Source organism: Saccostrea echinata, unplaced genomic scaffold (assembly GCF_033153115.1).
Source record: "Saccostrea echinata isolate AGI-Se365-2 ecotype Australia unplaced genomic scaffold, CSIRO_AGI_Sech_v1 ptg000042l, whole genome shotgun sequence".
In the NCBI taxonomy this organism is placed as follows: domain Eukaryota; kingdom Metazoa; phylum Mollusca; class Bivalvia; order Ostreida; family Ostreidae; genus Saccostrea; species Saccostrea echinata.
Window position 1 is genome coordinate 3,576,097 of NW_026889791.1, and position 16,123 is coordinate 3,592,219.

The 16,123-nt window shown below is 36.3% G+C and overlaps 1 protein-coding gene across 1 annotated transcript; it reads right to left on the reverse strand.

Moving 5' to 3' along the window:
- Positions 1–7,355: 7,355 nt before the first annotated feature.
- LOC133201038 (uncharacterized) lies at positions 7,356–13,445 on the reverse strand. The gene has a single exon (XM_061336841.1). The coding sequence runs from the start codon at positions 13,443–13,445 to the stop codon at positions 7,356–7,358; it is 6,090 nt and encodes a 2,029-aa protein (XP_061192825.1).
- Positions 13,446–16,123: the final 2,678 nt, after the last annotated feature.

Below are 16,123 nucleotides of genomic sequence, written 5' to 3' on the forward strand. Positions count from 1 at the left end.
GGTATATTGCTGCACAAGTAAGTGAAGTTGACGATTGAAAAGTTAAAGTCATCAGGTTTGTCATAAAGTTTTGTTGTTAGATTACCATTAACGTCTTTTTCTAATAAAATATCCAAATATGAAACAGATGTGTCAGACTCTGTGGTATCTTTTTTTCTCAAGCTCACAGGGATATATTGTGTCGACATAAGAATGGAAATAACCATTGTTAGTTGACAATACGTCGTCGATATATCTAAATGTCGAGTTGAAGGCCACTGCAAGTGTTTTCTTCTTTTAACAAAAAAGATTTTGAACAAATTCTGCTTCATATGAATACAAAAAAGGTCTGCTAATAACGGGGCGCAATTGGTACCCATGGGAATTCCTGTAGCTTGTTGGAAGACATGGTTCCAAAAACCACATAGATATTGTCAATCAAAAGCTCGAGCATCTTTTTAATGTCGACTTCAGAGTACTTGTGTGTACAATCAGATTGTTTTTTAATAAAGTATTTTTGCAAATGACCAATGACAAGGTAAGTAAATTTGCGAGTTCTATTTTTATTGACAAAGCAGCTGTAAACAATGTCAGAAAGTCTGGACTTTAATTTATCGTGGGGAATAGTTCTATATAAAGTTGAAAAGTCGTACGTTTTTATGTTGTTGATTTCGGTAAAATTTTGTGATTTCAAATGTTCCAAAAGTTCCTTGGAATTTTTTAGTATCCACATCTGATTTACACCACTTCTCGAATATTTTGTTGCACAGTGCTCTTGAAGTTTCTCCTTCAATACTGTTAATATTTTAGTGAGGAGTAAAGAAAGAGGCTTGATAGAACATTTACTGGAACCCGCTATGTATCTTTGTTTGTAAGATTTTTAATGAAGTTTCGGAATCCAATATAGATATGGTAATTCAAATTCATTTCGGTTGTTGGGAATATTAAAAATATTCAAAACTGACATATGATTTTGAAGAATTTCCTCCTTAGAAAGGGAGTTATGGGCATACGTTGGATTACCACTTGTAGAATTGAATCCCAGTTCCTCTAAAATACAATTTATATAATGAGCCTTACAAACAAAGAAAATGTTGTTACCTACTTGTCAGCAGGGATAAGTTCGTACTGATCGTGTAATCTATCTAATTCTTTTTTCACTTCTGAATTGTTCAATACAGAAGGATAGATGGATTTCATACTGCCCCTCAATCGTTTAATGCGAGATTTTAACATATATCTGATACATTTAATCCATTCTGACAACAATGTTGATTGCAAGCATTCTCATTTATAAAAGCTACAAAAGCTATAGAAATATAATAGTTACGTATATATTTTAGCATTTTTAAAAGCAAGGATGCAACTGATCAGATCAGGTAATATTCATGAAATGTATACATATATATTCCAATTTGCTCAAATTTTAGCCCCTAAGGTATTGTATCGGTATTTAGCAAAATGCCATCTGATATCTTCTGAAAAAGACAAAATAAAATCAATCATTTACATGCAAAGACCGTGACGTCGTACACAAATAGATTCAAAACAAAAAGTTATGGTCAAACCTGCAATACATGCAGTGGTTCTGAATTTAATATAAACATCTTTGAAACTCTTTCATTATTGAACAGAAAGGTTTTTTGAACAGTTAAGCAAATTCATACGTTTTACAAGAAACACTGGGTTTCTAACGGGTTCTAAGGTGAACATGAAATATGAAGATAACAAATAGGAATCACGCCCAAAAAGTCCACTGAAATAACAAAAACTGTGAGTAGAGCAAACTCAAACATCTAAAACAGAGGTGGGATCAGGTGCCATTGAGGAGTAAGCATCCGCTGTCCACAGGTCACACCCGCCATGTGTTCTTTGTCATGATCGAGTAAACGGAGATATCCATAGAGCCACGATCTTTAAATTGGCGACAGAATTTCATTCACATTTTGAATTCTGTCGAAGAACTATGCCAGACGTAAGGCGAAATATAAAGGAGAAGACTTGGACACTTTATCGGAATGGATTAAGTGTTTAAGAAATATACTGATTTAAAAGAATCATGGTAGAAAGTTAAAGGACATTATGCGAACCACCTATTCTTCCGTTTTAACTACATAGAATGTGGTAAAAGAATTAGACATACTATACAAACAATATGTTATGGTTCCAGCAGACAAGGCTTGTAACAACATCTTCTTTGTGAGGTTCGTTATTTTAAGTATATTTTAGGACTTAATTCTAGTTTTACAGCTGGAAATCCATCTTATTCTTATAGTTCACTTCCTAGGCATAAAATTCTTCAAAATCAAATTTCAGTCTTTAATGCCTTTTACATTCCAGTCAACGATGGAGAGTTCGATCAACCCTGCCTATACTAGATTCTTAAACTTCATAAAAATCCTTACAAAGATGTATTGCCGGGTCCAGCAAATGCTCTACTTTGTCCCTATAGCTACCTTTACTCTACACAAAAATATGAACTGCTGTAAAGGAGATACCTCAGACGTACTGTGCCACAGCATATTCTAGAAGTGGTGTAAATCAAATGTGGATTCTGAAAAGCGTAAAAAAAAAAATTAAAATCACAATTTTTTTTTAAAAGTCAGTAACATCAAAACAATTGATTTTCCAACACTTTATACAACCATTCCTTACGATAAACTGAAAACTAGGCTTTTTGATATCATAGATTACTGCTTCTTCAATAAATATGGAACTCTCGAAAATTTTCATATCTTGTGATTGGTCATCAACAATATTATTTTGTTAAAAATCGCTGATTCTACACACTAAGTACTCTGAAGCTGATATCAAAATGATGCTGGAGTTCCTCATTGACAACATCAATGTATTCTTTGGAAACCGGGTCTTTTAACAAACTGTTGGAATTTTGATAGGCACTAATTTCGCTACTTTATTAGCCGACCTGTTTTATATTTCTATGAAGCAGAATTAATTCAAAAACTTTTACATGAGAAAAAAAAAATATTATGGCTTTCAACTCGACATTCAGATATATGGACGGCGTTTTATCAATTAACAATTATTATTACTTCCATTCATATGTCGATACGATATATCTAGTTGAACTCGAAATTAAAGACATTACAGCATATTTGAAAGTTTTATTGACTATGGACAATAAGGGCCAACTAACACTAAACTGTATGACAAATGAGATGACTTCAGTTTTCCATCGTCAACTCTTCATATTTATGTAGTATCGGTAATATCCCGCTATCACCTTTACATGGTATTTATTTTATGTTCAAGAGAATGCGTATATAGTGAATGGTGGTTCAAGAAATCAACTCGTTCATATTGATTTCTAGGAAGAAGAAGTACCGTCACGGTAGCTCAGTTGGTAGAGCGCTCGCTCCGTGATCGGAAGGTCGTGTGTTCGAATCACAGCCGCGACTGTTCTAAGTCGATAAAAAAAAAAATAGGTAGCAACTGCTCCTTCGCCAAGCGCTCGGCAATTTGAAGTGAAAGTTGCGGGTCATTCGGTTGAGACCTTAAAAACCGAGTCCCGTGTCACGGTAGGCGTTGGCACGATAAAGAACCCTTACTACTCAATGGCCCTGAGTGCCGAGTAAAGGTCTAAATTTGAAGCCCTTCACCGGTATATGGTGACGTCTCCATATGAGTGAACAATTCTCGAACGATCTTAGACGAAGATCTGATCCCCACTGAGAACGGCTTATAATAAGCAGCACCATCACTTGACGATTCGCAGAGCAACAAGTAAGAAGTGTATAGCCAGTGTTAAGAAGAAAAGACAAGAACAGGAATATAGATGTATTAATTTTAAATTAATTAAAAGCCGCTAAGGCTTACTTGTAAGTCTCTTAATTTTTCTCTGGGCAGAAAAATGTTTAAGATTTAAAAATATAAATAGGTTAAGGTTATATTGCCAATCATTAAATTCCATCATGAATAATTTGAATTAATTCGTGGTTAAGTACCTTTATTTTTTTTCTTTTGAAATAATGCAGAAGTAAGAATTTATCAAAATATAGTCGATCTTCAATCATTGTTATTTCAAAATCAATTTTCAGAAGAACAGCCGATCTGATTAAGCATGACATCCGACCAGATTTATACACATTGGAAAGCAGGGTAAAATAAACAATGTACTGTATATCGACTGGTTAGGTAATAGACCTTAATTAGGTGTCCCCACCAGTTCCCGGTCAGCTAACAGGAAACTATACATAACGTACAGTGACAGATTTTTACAAAACTTAAAATTTAACGTAACCATATAACAAATTATAAATTATGATTGTAGGCAAAAAGACAATTATTTTGATACCCATTATGATATATAAAGAATTAAAGCTGAAGATGATACGTTAAAAAATATGTTATAAACTTAAATGTTACGTTAAGATTGTCAATTATTTAGCACACTGAGGCTGATTTGTGCGTTTTAATAATACCTGTCACATTGTATGTTCATAAATATTGTCAAATATTGTGCTCATTTATATCTGTCCAGTTCAGTTGTCAATACTGAGTATCATGAATATGATGACGTATGTGGAGACTTACTCTAAAAAGGAAGTTTGCTGGCAAATAATTTTTTTCACATGAATAAATTTAAGACGAACTGAGAACAGGTCTTGGAGAAATAAAACGTAAATTAGAGACATTGATTGATGCCAAATTATATGTTGTCTTCGGAGACCAGGTTTTTCAACAAACTGTTGGAATTTCCATGAGTAATAATTGTGCCACATTATTAGCAGACCTGTTTTGTATTACTATTATGAAGCTGTGACCTACAATACGACATTTAGATAGACTGACGACATTAAAGCAATTAATAATATTCATTTTCATTCGTATGTTGATTCGATATATTCAATTGAACTCAAAATAAAAGATACCACGGAATCTGACATAACTGCTTCATATTTGGATATTTTACTAGAAAAATGACATTGATGGTGGTAAGATAACAACTAAATGTTGTGATGTACATGATGACGAACTTTTCTATCGTCAACTTCCCTTACTTATGTAGCAATATACCATATGATTATCACCTGCAGATGGGATTTATGTCTCACAAGTGATACAATTAAGAGCATGTTCTTCGTATGAATGTTCTTCCTGCCTCATTACTAAAATAAGGCAGGCTACCGACAAACAAGCTGATGGTACAAGGAATCTACATTCTCGTTTGAAGTCAAAATTTCGCAAATTCTAGGGCCGATACAAAAACCTTACTTGCAAATACAATCTGTCTGTAGATCAAATGTTCACAGATGCCTGACATACAAATTGTTAGGCTATTGTTTTCAAACTGAATTTACTATGAAAAAGGTCTGGATAACGAACAATGATCAATCTCATAAATCCAGTAAACAAAACAAATTATAAACAGGACAAAAGCACGGACACCAGGAAACAACAGAGGTGAATTCAGGTGCCTAGGAGGAGTAAGCATCCCCTGTTTACCGGTCACACCCCCCGTGATCAGGTAGACGAAATATTCCGTAGTTAAAATTAATATAAAAATAAAGTTCTAGCAATTGTTATGAATATGTTAGTCGAAATACGACCCAAATGATAGGTTTTATTTGCTAACAAAGTCATTATAACGGCCACAGAATTCACGAAATGCTGACTTAAACGGTTGTTGAAATCCCTGTAACATCACCTTTTCAGTCAGTAGCCTATCTCGGTTTAAAAATTAATTATACCCAGAGCATGCTCTTGAATATAAAATAAGGTGGAAGACATAATCATTATGTGTAGGTGATAGCAGAATATTACTACATAAATATGGAAAATTGAGGATGGAAAACTGAAGTCATCTCGTTTGTCATACAGTTTAGCGTTAGTTGGCCCTTATTGTCCATAGTCAGTAAAACATTCAAATATGCTGTGGTATCTTTAATTTCGAGTTCAACTGGATCTATCGAATCGACATATGAACAGAAGTAATTATAATTGTTAATTGATAAAACGCCGTCCATATATATGAATGTCGAGTTGAAGGTCTTGTTTTTCTTCTTCTCATGTAAAAGTTTTTGAATTTATTTTGCTTCATAGGAATATAAAACAGGTCAGTTAATAAAGTAGCACAATTAGTGCCCATCAAAATTCCAACAGTTTGTTAAGAGACAAGGTCTCCAAAAAATTCATTGATGTTGTCAATGAGGAACGCCAACATCCTTTTAATATCAACTTCAGAGTACTTAGTGTGTAGAATCAGTTATTTTTAAGAAAATAATTTTGTTGATGACCAATCACAAGATATGAAAAGTGTTGAAAAGTCAAATGTTTTGATGTAACTGACTTTTGAAGAAAAAAATTCTGTGATTTTAATTTTTTTTTTTAAGTTTTTGCGAATCCACATTTGATTTACATCACTTCTAGAATATGCTGTAGCACAGTACGTCTGAGGTTTCTCCTTTACAGCAGCTCATATTTTTGTGTAGAGTAAAGGCAGCAAAAATTACAGGATAACTTCGGTTTTGTTTTCAACCACACCTAAGGGAAGACTCTACAGGGAGAATGAAAAATCGAACACCTTTTTCCTCAAAGATCTCAAGATAAGGCAGTCTGTCCAGTTTTAGGTCTCGAGAATTATTATGCCCGGTCAAAAGAAAATAAGGAGGATCTGAGTCTAGGATATCTCTTAGGATTTTACAAAACACAGGGAAATTTTTCCTCCCTAAATCCAGCCTTTACGCCAACAAAAAATTGAAGAATGAGATGTGGTTAACCTCATATGCTAATATTTTATGTACGTTTACTAGTTAAGTTCATCTTTTAAATAAACTTTTTACTAAATTAATACATATATAATCAAGTCAATACTGTTGAGTTACAGCCTCTGTTATTCTGCCTGTATCTTGCAGATAGCATAACCACACAATATTCGGTGCATTGATTTATTGTAACGGTAAAGAACTGAAACAAAACAAAAAATAGAATTACTTATCAAAAACAGTATAAATATAATAAATATATGCGTAATAAATATAAACAGCATAAGTAACTTACAGTGTGTGGCAGCATAGGTCAGAAATTTGACATAATGGGATGAGTCTCCTAGTGTGGGCCAACAAAGGAAAACAACACAGGAAGTGAGGAATTAAGGAAAAGTAACTCTTGATTTACAAATAAAAAGATAACTCTAGAAATTATAGGACAGATAACTATTTGATTAAGAAAGATAACTCTAACTGTGAAATAGATAAATAATTTAGGAAAATAAATATAGAAGTATAAATAGAATGTTCATAAACATTACACTCCCCGTCTGATATTTGAGTATATCACTATGAACCTATTTACAAAAAATGTTTCAATATAACAAATATCAGTTTTCTAAGAATCTAAAATACTGTTACATGTATTTATACTGCAATCAGGAGCACAGTCTCTGTGATCGGACGCGTATAAAACACATTAATACCGTCCCTGTTCACACGGAGTCTTACTTTACGGACTTTCTTGTCAGATTCACTTGGGTACACTTGCTCCACCACTGCCATCTTCCAGTCACAACGATGTGCTGAGTTATCTTTCAATAAAACGACATCACCGATAGATAAATTTCTCTGGTTATGCGTCCACTTCTGTCGACTTTGCAGCGTGACTAAGAATTCTTTACGCCATCGTTTCCAGAATAGGTCTGCAAGTAGCTGAACTCTCTTCCACTGTGCCTTAAATGCATCTTTTTCTTCAAAGGGTCCAAGTGGTTCTTCACCTTTGTCTGTCTTCTGGGTCAAAAGAGTGTACGGAGTAAGTATGAATGGGTACTCGGGATCCGTTGAAACTGGCACTAGCGGTCTTGAGTTTATGATAGCGCTTGCCTCTGCCAAGAATGTAACAAGACTTTCATGTGTCAACTTCTCTGCAGTACCTTCTATCAACAGGGAGTCTAGGATTCGTCTTGTGAGGCCTATCATCCTTTCCCAGGCTCCACCCATGTGGGAGGAGTAGGGTGGATTGAAGATCCATACTGTTCTGTTCTCCAAAAGAAACTTCTTGACAGGTCCATCTTCTACATTACCTATATCGATTCCTAGACTTTCTGTTGATCCCACGAAATTTGTGCCACGGTCCGATCTGAACTTTTTAACATGGCCTCTTATAGCAGTGAATCTCCTAAGAGCGTTAATGAAGGACGAGGAACTCATCTCTTCTACTACCTCGATATGAACAGCTCGAGATGTGAGGCAAGAAAACATTATCGCCCAACGTTTTGCATGAGCCAATCCTCCTCTTGTTCGACGTGCATTAACTTCCCAAGGTCCAAAGGTATCTACCCCTACACTTGAGAATGGTGGTCCAGGTGACAATCGATCTTGAGGTAAATCTGCCATGATCTGATGTTCAGGTTTTCTTCTCATCTTTCTGCATGTCACACAGTTGAATATAACTGAAGATACTATTCGTTTGGCTCCTGTTATCCAATAGCCTGCGGATCTGATAGCGCCCTCCGTGAAATGGCGTCCCTGATGTTTAGTGAGTTGGTGGTTATGGCGCACCAAAAGCGTAGCTATATGTTGCTTTCCAGGAATAATGATAGGGTTTCTCTCATTGATTTTCAACTCTGATTGTGTTAATCGGCCTCCTACACGTAAGATGCCATCACTGTCTATGAAGGGGTTTAATTTCATGAGTGAATTGCTCTTGTTTAGTCCTCGATCTTCTGTGATGCATCTGATTTCTTCTTGAAACACTTCTCTCTGGACCTCTCTGATGATGTGTTTCTCTGTTTCAAGGTAAAGGTCAACAGTATTTGCCTTGTTGCAGATATGCCAACCTCTGCATGGTGCTGTTCCACTCCAACATCTGGCCACATGTTTTAACTTTGCCATCCCTGAAACCAAACTATTCCATGTTGAGTAGTTGACTAGTCGTTTGGTTCCTATGACAGAATCTCCAATGTGTAGCTTTTTAACTGTCACGGCTGGTCTAATCTCTTTATCACTCTCGGAATCTATGAGATTATATTCCAATGGAACTAGTTCATCTGTTTCGGGTATTTCTGATATGTCTTGGTCTTGACTGTTAAGAAACCATCGTTTTGGTCCAAAGAGCCAGGGACTGTGTTTCATATTTTCAACTGAGATGGGTCTAGTTGCTTGGTCTGCAGGATTATGTTCTGATGGCACATAACTCCACTGCTCTGGTGACGAGACCTTATGAATTTGCTCAACTCTATTGCTAACGTAAGTGTAAAATCTTCTTGTCTTATTGTAGATATAGCCAAGGACAACTTTACTGTCTGTATGAAAATGAATTTCTTTCGATTCAATGTCCAACTGATCTTTGATGATTTTGGCGATTTCAGTACCCAGTACTGCAGCACATAACTCAAGACGAGGGATGGTAACTGCTTTTTTAGGTGCCACTTTTCCTTTACCGAGTATAAAACCTTGATGTAAGTTGCTATCTAAATCCTTTGCTCTAAGAAAGGCAACTGCGGCAATGGCATCTTCTGACGCATCCGTAAAAACGTGGACATCTTTCCCGACGAGACTCTTAGTCGGAACAGGAAGGTAAGGACGAGGGATTTCTAGGTTCTCAAGATGCAGTAGTTGTTGTTTCCACTCCTCCCACTCCTCTTGGTATTGTTCAGGTAGATGTTGATCCCAGTCTGTAGATTCTAACGTCAACTTTCTCAGCAGCAATTTACCTCTAATGAGAACTGGTGCAACAAGTCCTAGGGGATCATAGAAGCTATTCACACAAGACAGGACTCCTCGGCGAGTGTATGGCTTCTCGTCTAAGGAGAGTCTGAATGTAAATGAATCGGTTCGTAGATCCCAGCTTATCCCTAGACTACGCTGAATGGGAAGGTTATCTTTCAAGAGATCGAGTGACATCAGGTCTTTTGCAAGGTCTTCGGTAGGAAAATGTTTCATCACATCACTGCTGTTGGATACAAATTTGTGAAGCCTAAGACCTCCTTCTTCCAACAAAGCTTGTTGTGTTCTCTTCATCAGGCTAACGATTTCTTCTGCAGATGACATAGAAATCAAACCATCGTCAACATAAAAATTGCGCTCCACAAAACTGCGGACGTCACTTCCATAGGTAGCTTCAGCATTATGTGCAGTTCTTCGAAGTCCATATGTAGCAACAGCAGGTGATGGACTATTGCCAAAAACATGAACGCACATCCGGTATTCTACCAACTGCTTGTGCGGATCGTTGTTTAAGTACCAGAAGAAACGTAAGTAATTTCTGTGATCTTCTCGCACCTTGAAACAATGAAACATCTGCTGTATATCGGCCATGATACCAATATCACCAAGTCTGAATCTCATAAGAACACCAAGTAGACTGTTCGTCAGATCAGGGCCAGATAGAAGCACATTGTTTAACGATACACCATTACACTGTGCAGATGAATCAAATACCATTCTTACTTGGTCTGGTTTCTTAGGATGGTAAACGCTGAAGATTGGTAAGTACCAGAACTCGTCAGTGTCCTTTAATGGTGGTGCTAACTCTGCATGTTGTGCATCAAGAATACGTTTCATGAAGGCAACTGCATGTTCACACTTCACTGAGTTCTTCCTTAGGCTAGCGTCTAAAATCATTGCTCTTTTCAGTGCTTGTTGTCTATTGTCTGGAAGTCTCTGTCTTGGCTCTCGAAACGGTAATGGTGCAACCCATTGGCCACTTTCGTCACGAGAAAACTCCTTATCCATGATGGCCAAAAATTCTTTGTCCTCCACAGACAATCCAGGCTTATCATCATCATGAGATGTCTGGAAAATGTTCTCCCCAATCGATTCACTTCTAAATTGATGTTTTAAGAATACATCACACTGTCTCTCTTCAGGTAAGTTTTCCTTTACTTTGATATTGTTCGGACATGGTGTGGATAATGTCGCTCTTCCATCAGACAAAACTGCAATTTTGTTTGCTACGACAACGTCTGGTCTATGAGTTCTTCCAAGACAAACTTCTCCCACAATTACCCATCCAAGATGAAGTTTCTGGGCATGTGGAGTGTTAGTGGGTCCAATTCTCTGTTCAATAACATGGTGCACGTCACCAAGGTCACGTCCTATCAATAGAAGAATGCCGGTATTTGCATCTAATGGCATCAGATGTTTAGATATGTCCTGTAAATGAGGATATCTGTCTGCTACTTCAGGTGTTGGTATCTCTCGTCTTTTATCAGGGATTTCATCACACTCGATAACAGTTGGAAGGTTGAATCGACAACTTCCATCAATGGCTTCTACGACTAGTCCATTGACTCTTCTTCCGCTACAGGTAGATTGTCCGCTGCATGAAAACAGAGTGTATGATTCTGCGTCACTCTGAATATTGAAGAAGTCGAATAATTCGGATCTAGCTAGCGTACAATTACTCTGTTCATCGATGATTGCATACAGCTTGATAGCGTGCTCTTTGTTGTCAAAAGGATAAACAAGTACAGGAAGGACCTTCGCACATGATCGACCACTGAATGTAGTTCCACAAAGTTCGGTACACTTATTGGAGACATGTGTTTTCGTCTGAGTTTTCTCCCCGCCGTAAACAAGTCTTTTGTTAACTTTATACTGTTCCTTGTCTCCTTCGCCAGCAGATCTGGGTTCAAACTTTCTTTGTTCTGTGTGCAATGCTGTTGCATGGCGACTGCTTCCACAAAGGTCACATTTTACATTGGCTTTACAGTGTCTTGACAAATGTTTAGATTCACAGCATTTGTAACAGAAGTCCTTTTCCCGGAGAAAATCCTTCCTTTCTTGTAATGGCATGGCTCGAAAAGCTCTACAGTGGTTCAATGAATGAGACGCTTTGTGTATTGGACATCTTGAAGATTGTTCCTGTCTTTCGTGTTTGTTTCCGTCATCTACTGTGAGATCAGTTTTCCGATTGTGAACACTTAACGATCGCTTCAGTTCATTTGTCTTTTTCTCCGCTGTTGGTACTGTAGATCCATCGTAATGGAATGCTGGATCATTCTTTACAATGCTGAGTTCCCGTATGAAATTCACTAGGAAACTGAATGGTGGAAACGGAACGTTGTAGTATTTCTTATACTTGGATGCTTGCGACACCCACTTATCTTGTAGACTTTGGGGCAACTTACTGATGATAGGAATAACACCGGACGATGAGTCATAGTATGACAAGAGTGTAGCATACTGGGCGTTCTCCTTTGCCGATTCTATCTCTGTTAGGATGTCCAGTAGATCGTATAGCATTTTAGGTTCCTTCATGGTTATCTTAGGAAATCGGCTGAGCTTATTCTTCAAAGCAGCTTCTATCATTTCTGTTCTACCATAGCGCTCTTCAAGTCGTTCCCAAATTCGGTAAAGTCCTTTGGATGGGTCATTGATGTTAGAACCTCTAATGCTGCTTGCAAATTTCTTCGATTCTGGTCCCAACCACTTGATTAACAAATCCATTTCTTCAAATGCGGAAATGTTCAATTCTCTCACTATACCGGTGAAACTAGCCTTCCATGTTTGGTAACAATCTGGTTTATCATTGAATGGACTGAACCTTGACATCAGAAGATCTTTCTTCAGAAGAAATTGTGTCAAGTTCGCAACCACTCCTGTATGTGAATATGGATAGAATTCCTGAGCTGCTGGATTAAGGTGGAAGCTATTGACGTTTGGAGCAGCAGGTTCAGTTGATGTCTTGACATTGGTTTGTGATAGAGTATCTCTAATATCTTTGTTGAACTCTTTGTACATGTCATCCTTTTTATGCAGTTGTTCAAATGACACATAATCACTCTTTGCTTCACTGAACTTTGAATGTTCACTAACATAGTTTGCAGTGTATTCTTGTTTAGTTGCTCTCAAGGAATCATTACTGCCTGGGGGATGTCGTTCCGGGAATGAAATTATCTGAGATCTTTGATCCTCAAGCCCATCTATTTCTGCTTTTATCGAATCTACATTCTTCTGGCATTCTAAGAGTCTTAATTTGGCTTCAAGTAAGGCTTTCTGTTTCTGAAGTTCTGTTTCTTTCTCAGCATACTGGAGTTTCTTTATCTGTGTTTTAGAGGTCTCCTGTTTTTTCTTAGATGCTGATGAATGACGGCTGCTGTTTGAGATAGAAACTTCGGATCGTGTTTCATATTTCTCAGAAAGTATTTCTGCAGCATCTATAAGCAAGTCTTGAATCTGATGATCAAAATTGTTCATGACACTCAAACATTTCTGATGTCGAATCATCTGGTTGTCTAGTTCTGCATCACTTTCATCTGTGCAAGTGCGATTGAGAAAAGAAATGAGGGACTCATAACTTTCCATGTATTCAGATTTGGCCTCCTCAAATCTGGCTTCAATTTTCCTTAGATACTTAATATCCGTGCAGGAGTCATCAAATTCTGTCAAGATTGCTTCAAAAACTCTCCATGCTTTCTTGAGGGTGCTCAAGTAAGACGTCAAGTTGGATTGGTACATCTCCTGGCCTCTTGGAGTTAACTTGCGTACTCTTCTTTCCATTTCTGACATCACTGTACACTTTCTTTACTATTTTGCCTGTATCTTGCAGATAGCATAATCACACAATATTCGGTGCATTGATTTATTGTGTTAACGGTAAAGAACTGAAACAAAACAAAAAAAAAATAGAATTACTTATCAATAACATGATAAATAGTATCAACATATAACTATAGATATAGCATAAACTGTGTAATAAGTTGTAAATAAAAATATTCAAGAGGTAAATAGAAATAGAGATTCACTATTAAATCCAAAATATAAAGTTTTGACACAAGTGGGTTTCCATAGAAAAATGTTATGAACGTACTCCAGTTTTATGTTTAAAGATTATGACAATAATAGGGTTCCATACTTTAGAGTGATAACAATAGATATTCCTAATATATTCAAATTACAGACATTTCATTCAAAAACAGTATAAATATAATAAATATATGCGTAATAAATATAAACAGCATAAGTAACTTACAGTGTGTGGCAGCATAGGTCAGAAATTTGACATAATGGGATGAGTCTCCTAGTGTGGGCCAACAAATGAAAACAACACAGGAAGTGAGGAATTAAGGAAAAGTAACTCTTGATTTACAAATAAAAAGATAACTCTAGAAATTATAGGACAGATAACTATTTGATTAAGAAAGATAACTCTAACTGTGAAATAGATAAATAATTTAGGAAAATAAATATAGAAGTATAAATAGAATGTTCATAAACATTACATCTGTATTTAAATCTCATGACTTGCATATATAAAGTATGAGGGAAGTCAAATTTTGTTTTGTTACCTAATTTGAGTGAGTATTGAGTAGAGAAATTTAGCTGGAGGTACCCTTTTACAATTATTAAGGCTAGAACACAATTATATCTCTTAGTCTAAATGAAATTATCTGATACTCTAACAGAAGTACGTGTTGTTTCAGATAATTATTAGTGGGGATATGTTAGGATCCCGAATGAGAACGGCTGATACTTGTAACAATCAGCACCATCACTTGACGATTCGCAGAGTAATATTACCAAGGTGTAAGCCAGGGTGATGTGTATTGATGTAATACCTGCTAATATCACTTGGTTGTAAATAAGATATATCCTAAGGCCTTTAAAAAATTAACAACACACACTTCTTTTGTCTAAATGAAATGATAGTTATCAGTGGAGATATGTTAGGTAACTCAGGGGGTGGGTGATCGACTCCAGATAATTTGGTGAATTTTTATTAGGGCATGCAATGATCTTCATAATTCTGGATGTTTTAGCCCCCCTTGCTCGGGACTGACACTGGGTGTGTGGGTGCGGGTGAGGGCTAAATCTTGGAAAACAAGCCAAATTCTATCCCTGGTGCATTTTTGGTACACATGCACTCTTTAGGTGTAGATTGTGTGCTACTGTATATGCGTCTAACTTAGGCATTTTTTTGAGCTCTGGGTATATGAAGTGGAATCAATCAGCCCTCACGAAACTGTTTCAAATTATCTGTTTTCACTGACCTTATGTACATGCACCCTTCAGCACATGTTTGGCATTCCAAAAACAAAACAAAAACAAAAAAACTGCCCTCTGTCACCTCACACAAAGTAACAAGTTACTACTACTATCATACCATTCTATTACCATCCTTGTAAACATCTAAATATAATTTTGCATCTCAGTGTCAACTAGTATAGCAGGCTAAAACGCATTTATAGACAGTTTAATACTGTGTTTTAATCTTTACTTGTAACATGGAGAAATTACGTAAATTTAGATATTTTTTGGATGTAAAAAGGCAAGTGTGTAATCTTTTACGCCTAACTATTTTCAACCAAATATAACTCCTGAGAAATTAACAAATGAAAGCAACAAACATCGAGAGGGGAGAATCATCATGAAACACTAAATCGATCAAAAAGAAGAAAGAATTTGGGTTTTTTAAGTGTCCTTAATTACATGGGGAAAATAAAGAGTATGAATAGCGTACTATGGATATTTTGTAGTGAAAAAGGCAAATCCATTACGCTGTTTCTAAGAATGTACTGAATTTCATAGTACGGTATAAATCCTTCACCCATCATTAATTTTATGATATATCTGCAATTCTACAACCTGCATCTATATCCTCAGTTGTTAATAATCTATTCAGGAAGGAATAATTGATAGCAATTATTAATCACATTACCTACATTCTAATAAAATTTCTATTTGGTACAATCCAAATTACGATCGTAAATAAATGTGTGTTCTTTTGATGCCTTAAGCAAATTCGGTTCAAACATACCATGCATGCGTATAAGAATTTTTATCAAAGCAATTACAGCCATATCTGCATTTACATAATGAGCTTCGAAGAAATCAATACTTATCATATCTTTTTCTCCATCTTTGAGTGGTCTACGGTTATATACTATTACTATTCCAATAAATAGTTCTCTAGAATGTAACTTGCTTTAACCTTATTTGTTGATTATATATTAACCCTTTTCCATAGTATCGATGTCAAAAAAAAAAAACCCGGAATTGTCCCTACTCTGTTAACATTTATTTTTCATTTCTCTAATGTATTGTTGTAAATGCTACATACATATACCGTTGGGTTTATCATTTTCTCAATATGATGGGTCGATCGTGGGACATTCAGCGTTTCCAGGCATGATAATAAATTTGCTTTGTGTAGAGGAGCCACATATTGCTCTGGGGCGCCATCTAGT

Bases quoted from the DNA above. Each gene is read 5' to 3' on its own strand.
- LOC133201038 (XM_061336841.1), bottom strand. From the start codon at position 13,445: ATGTCAGAAATGGAAAGAAGAGTACGCAAGTTAACTCCAAGAGGCCAG.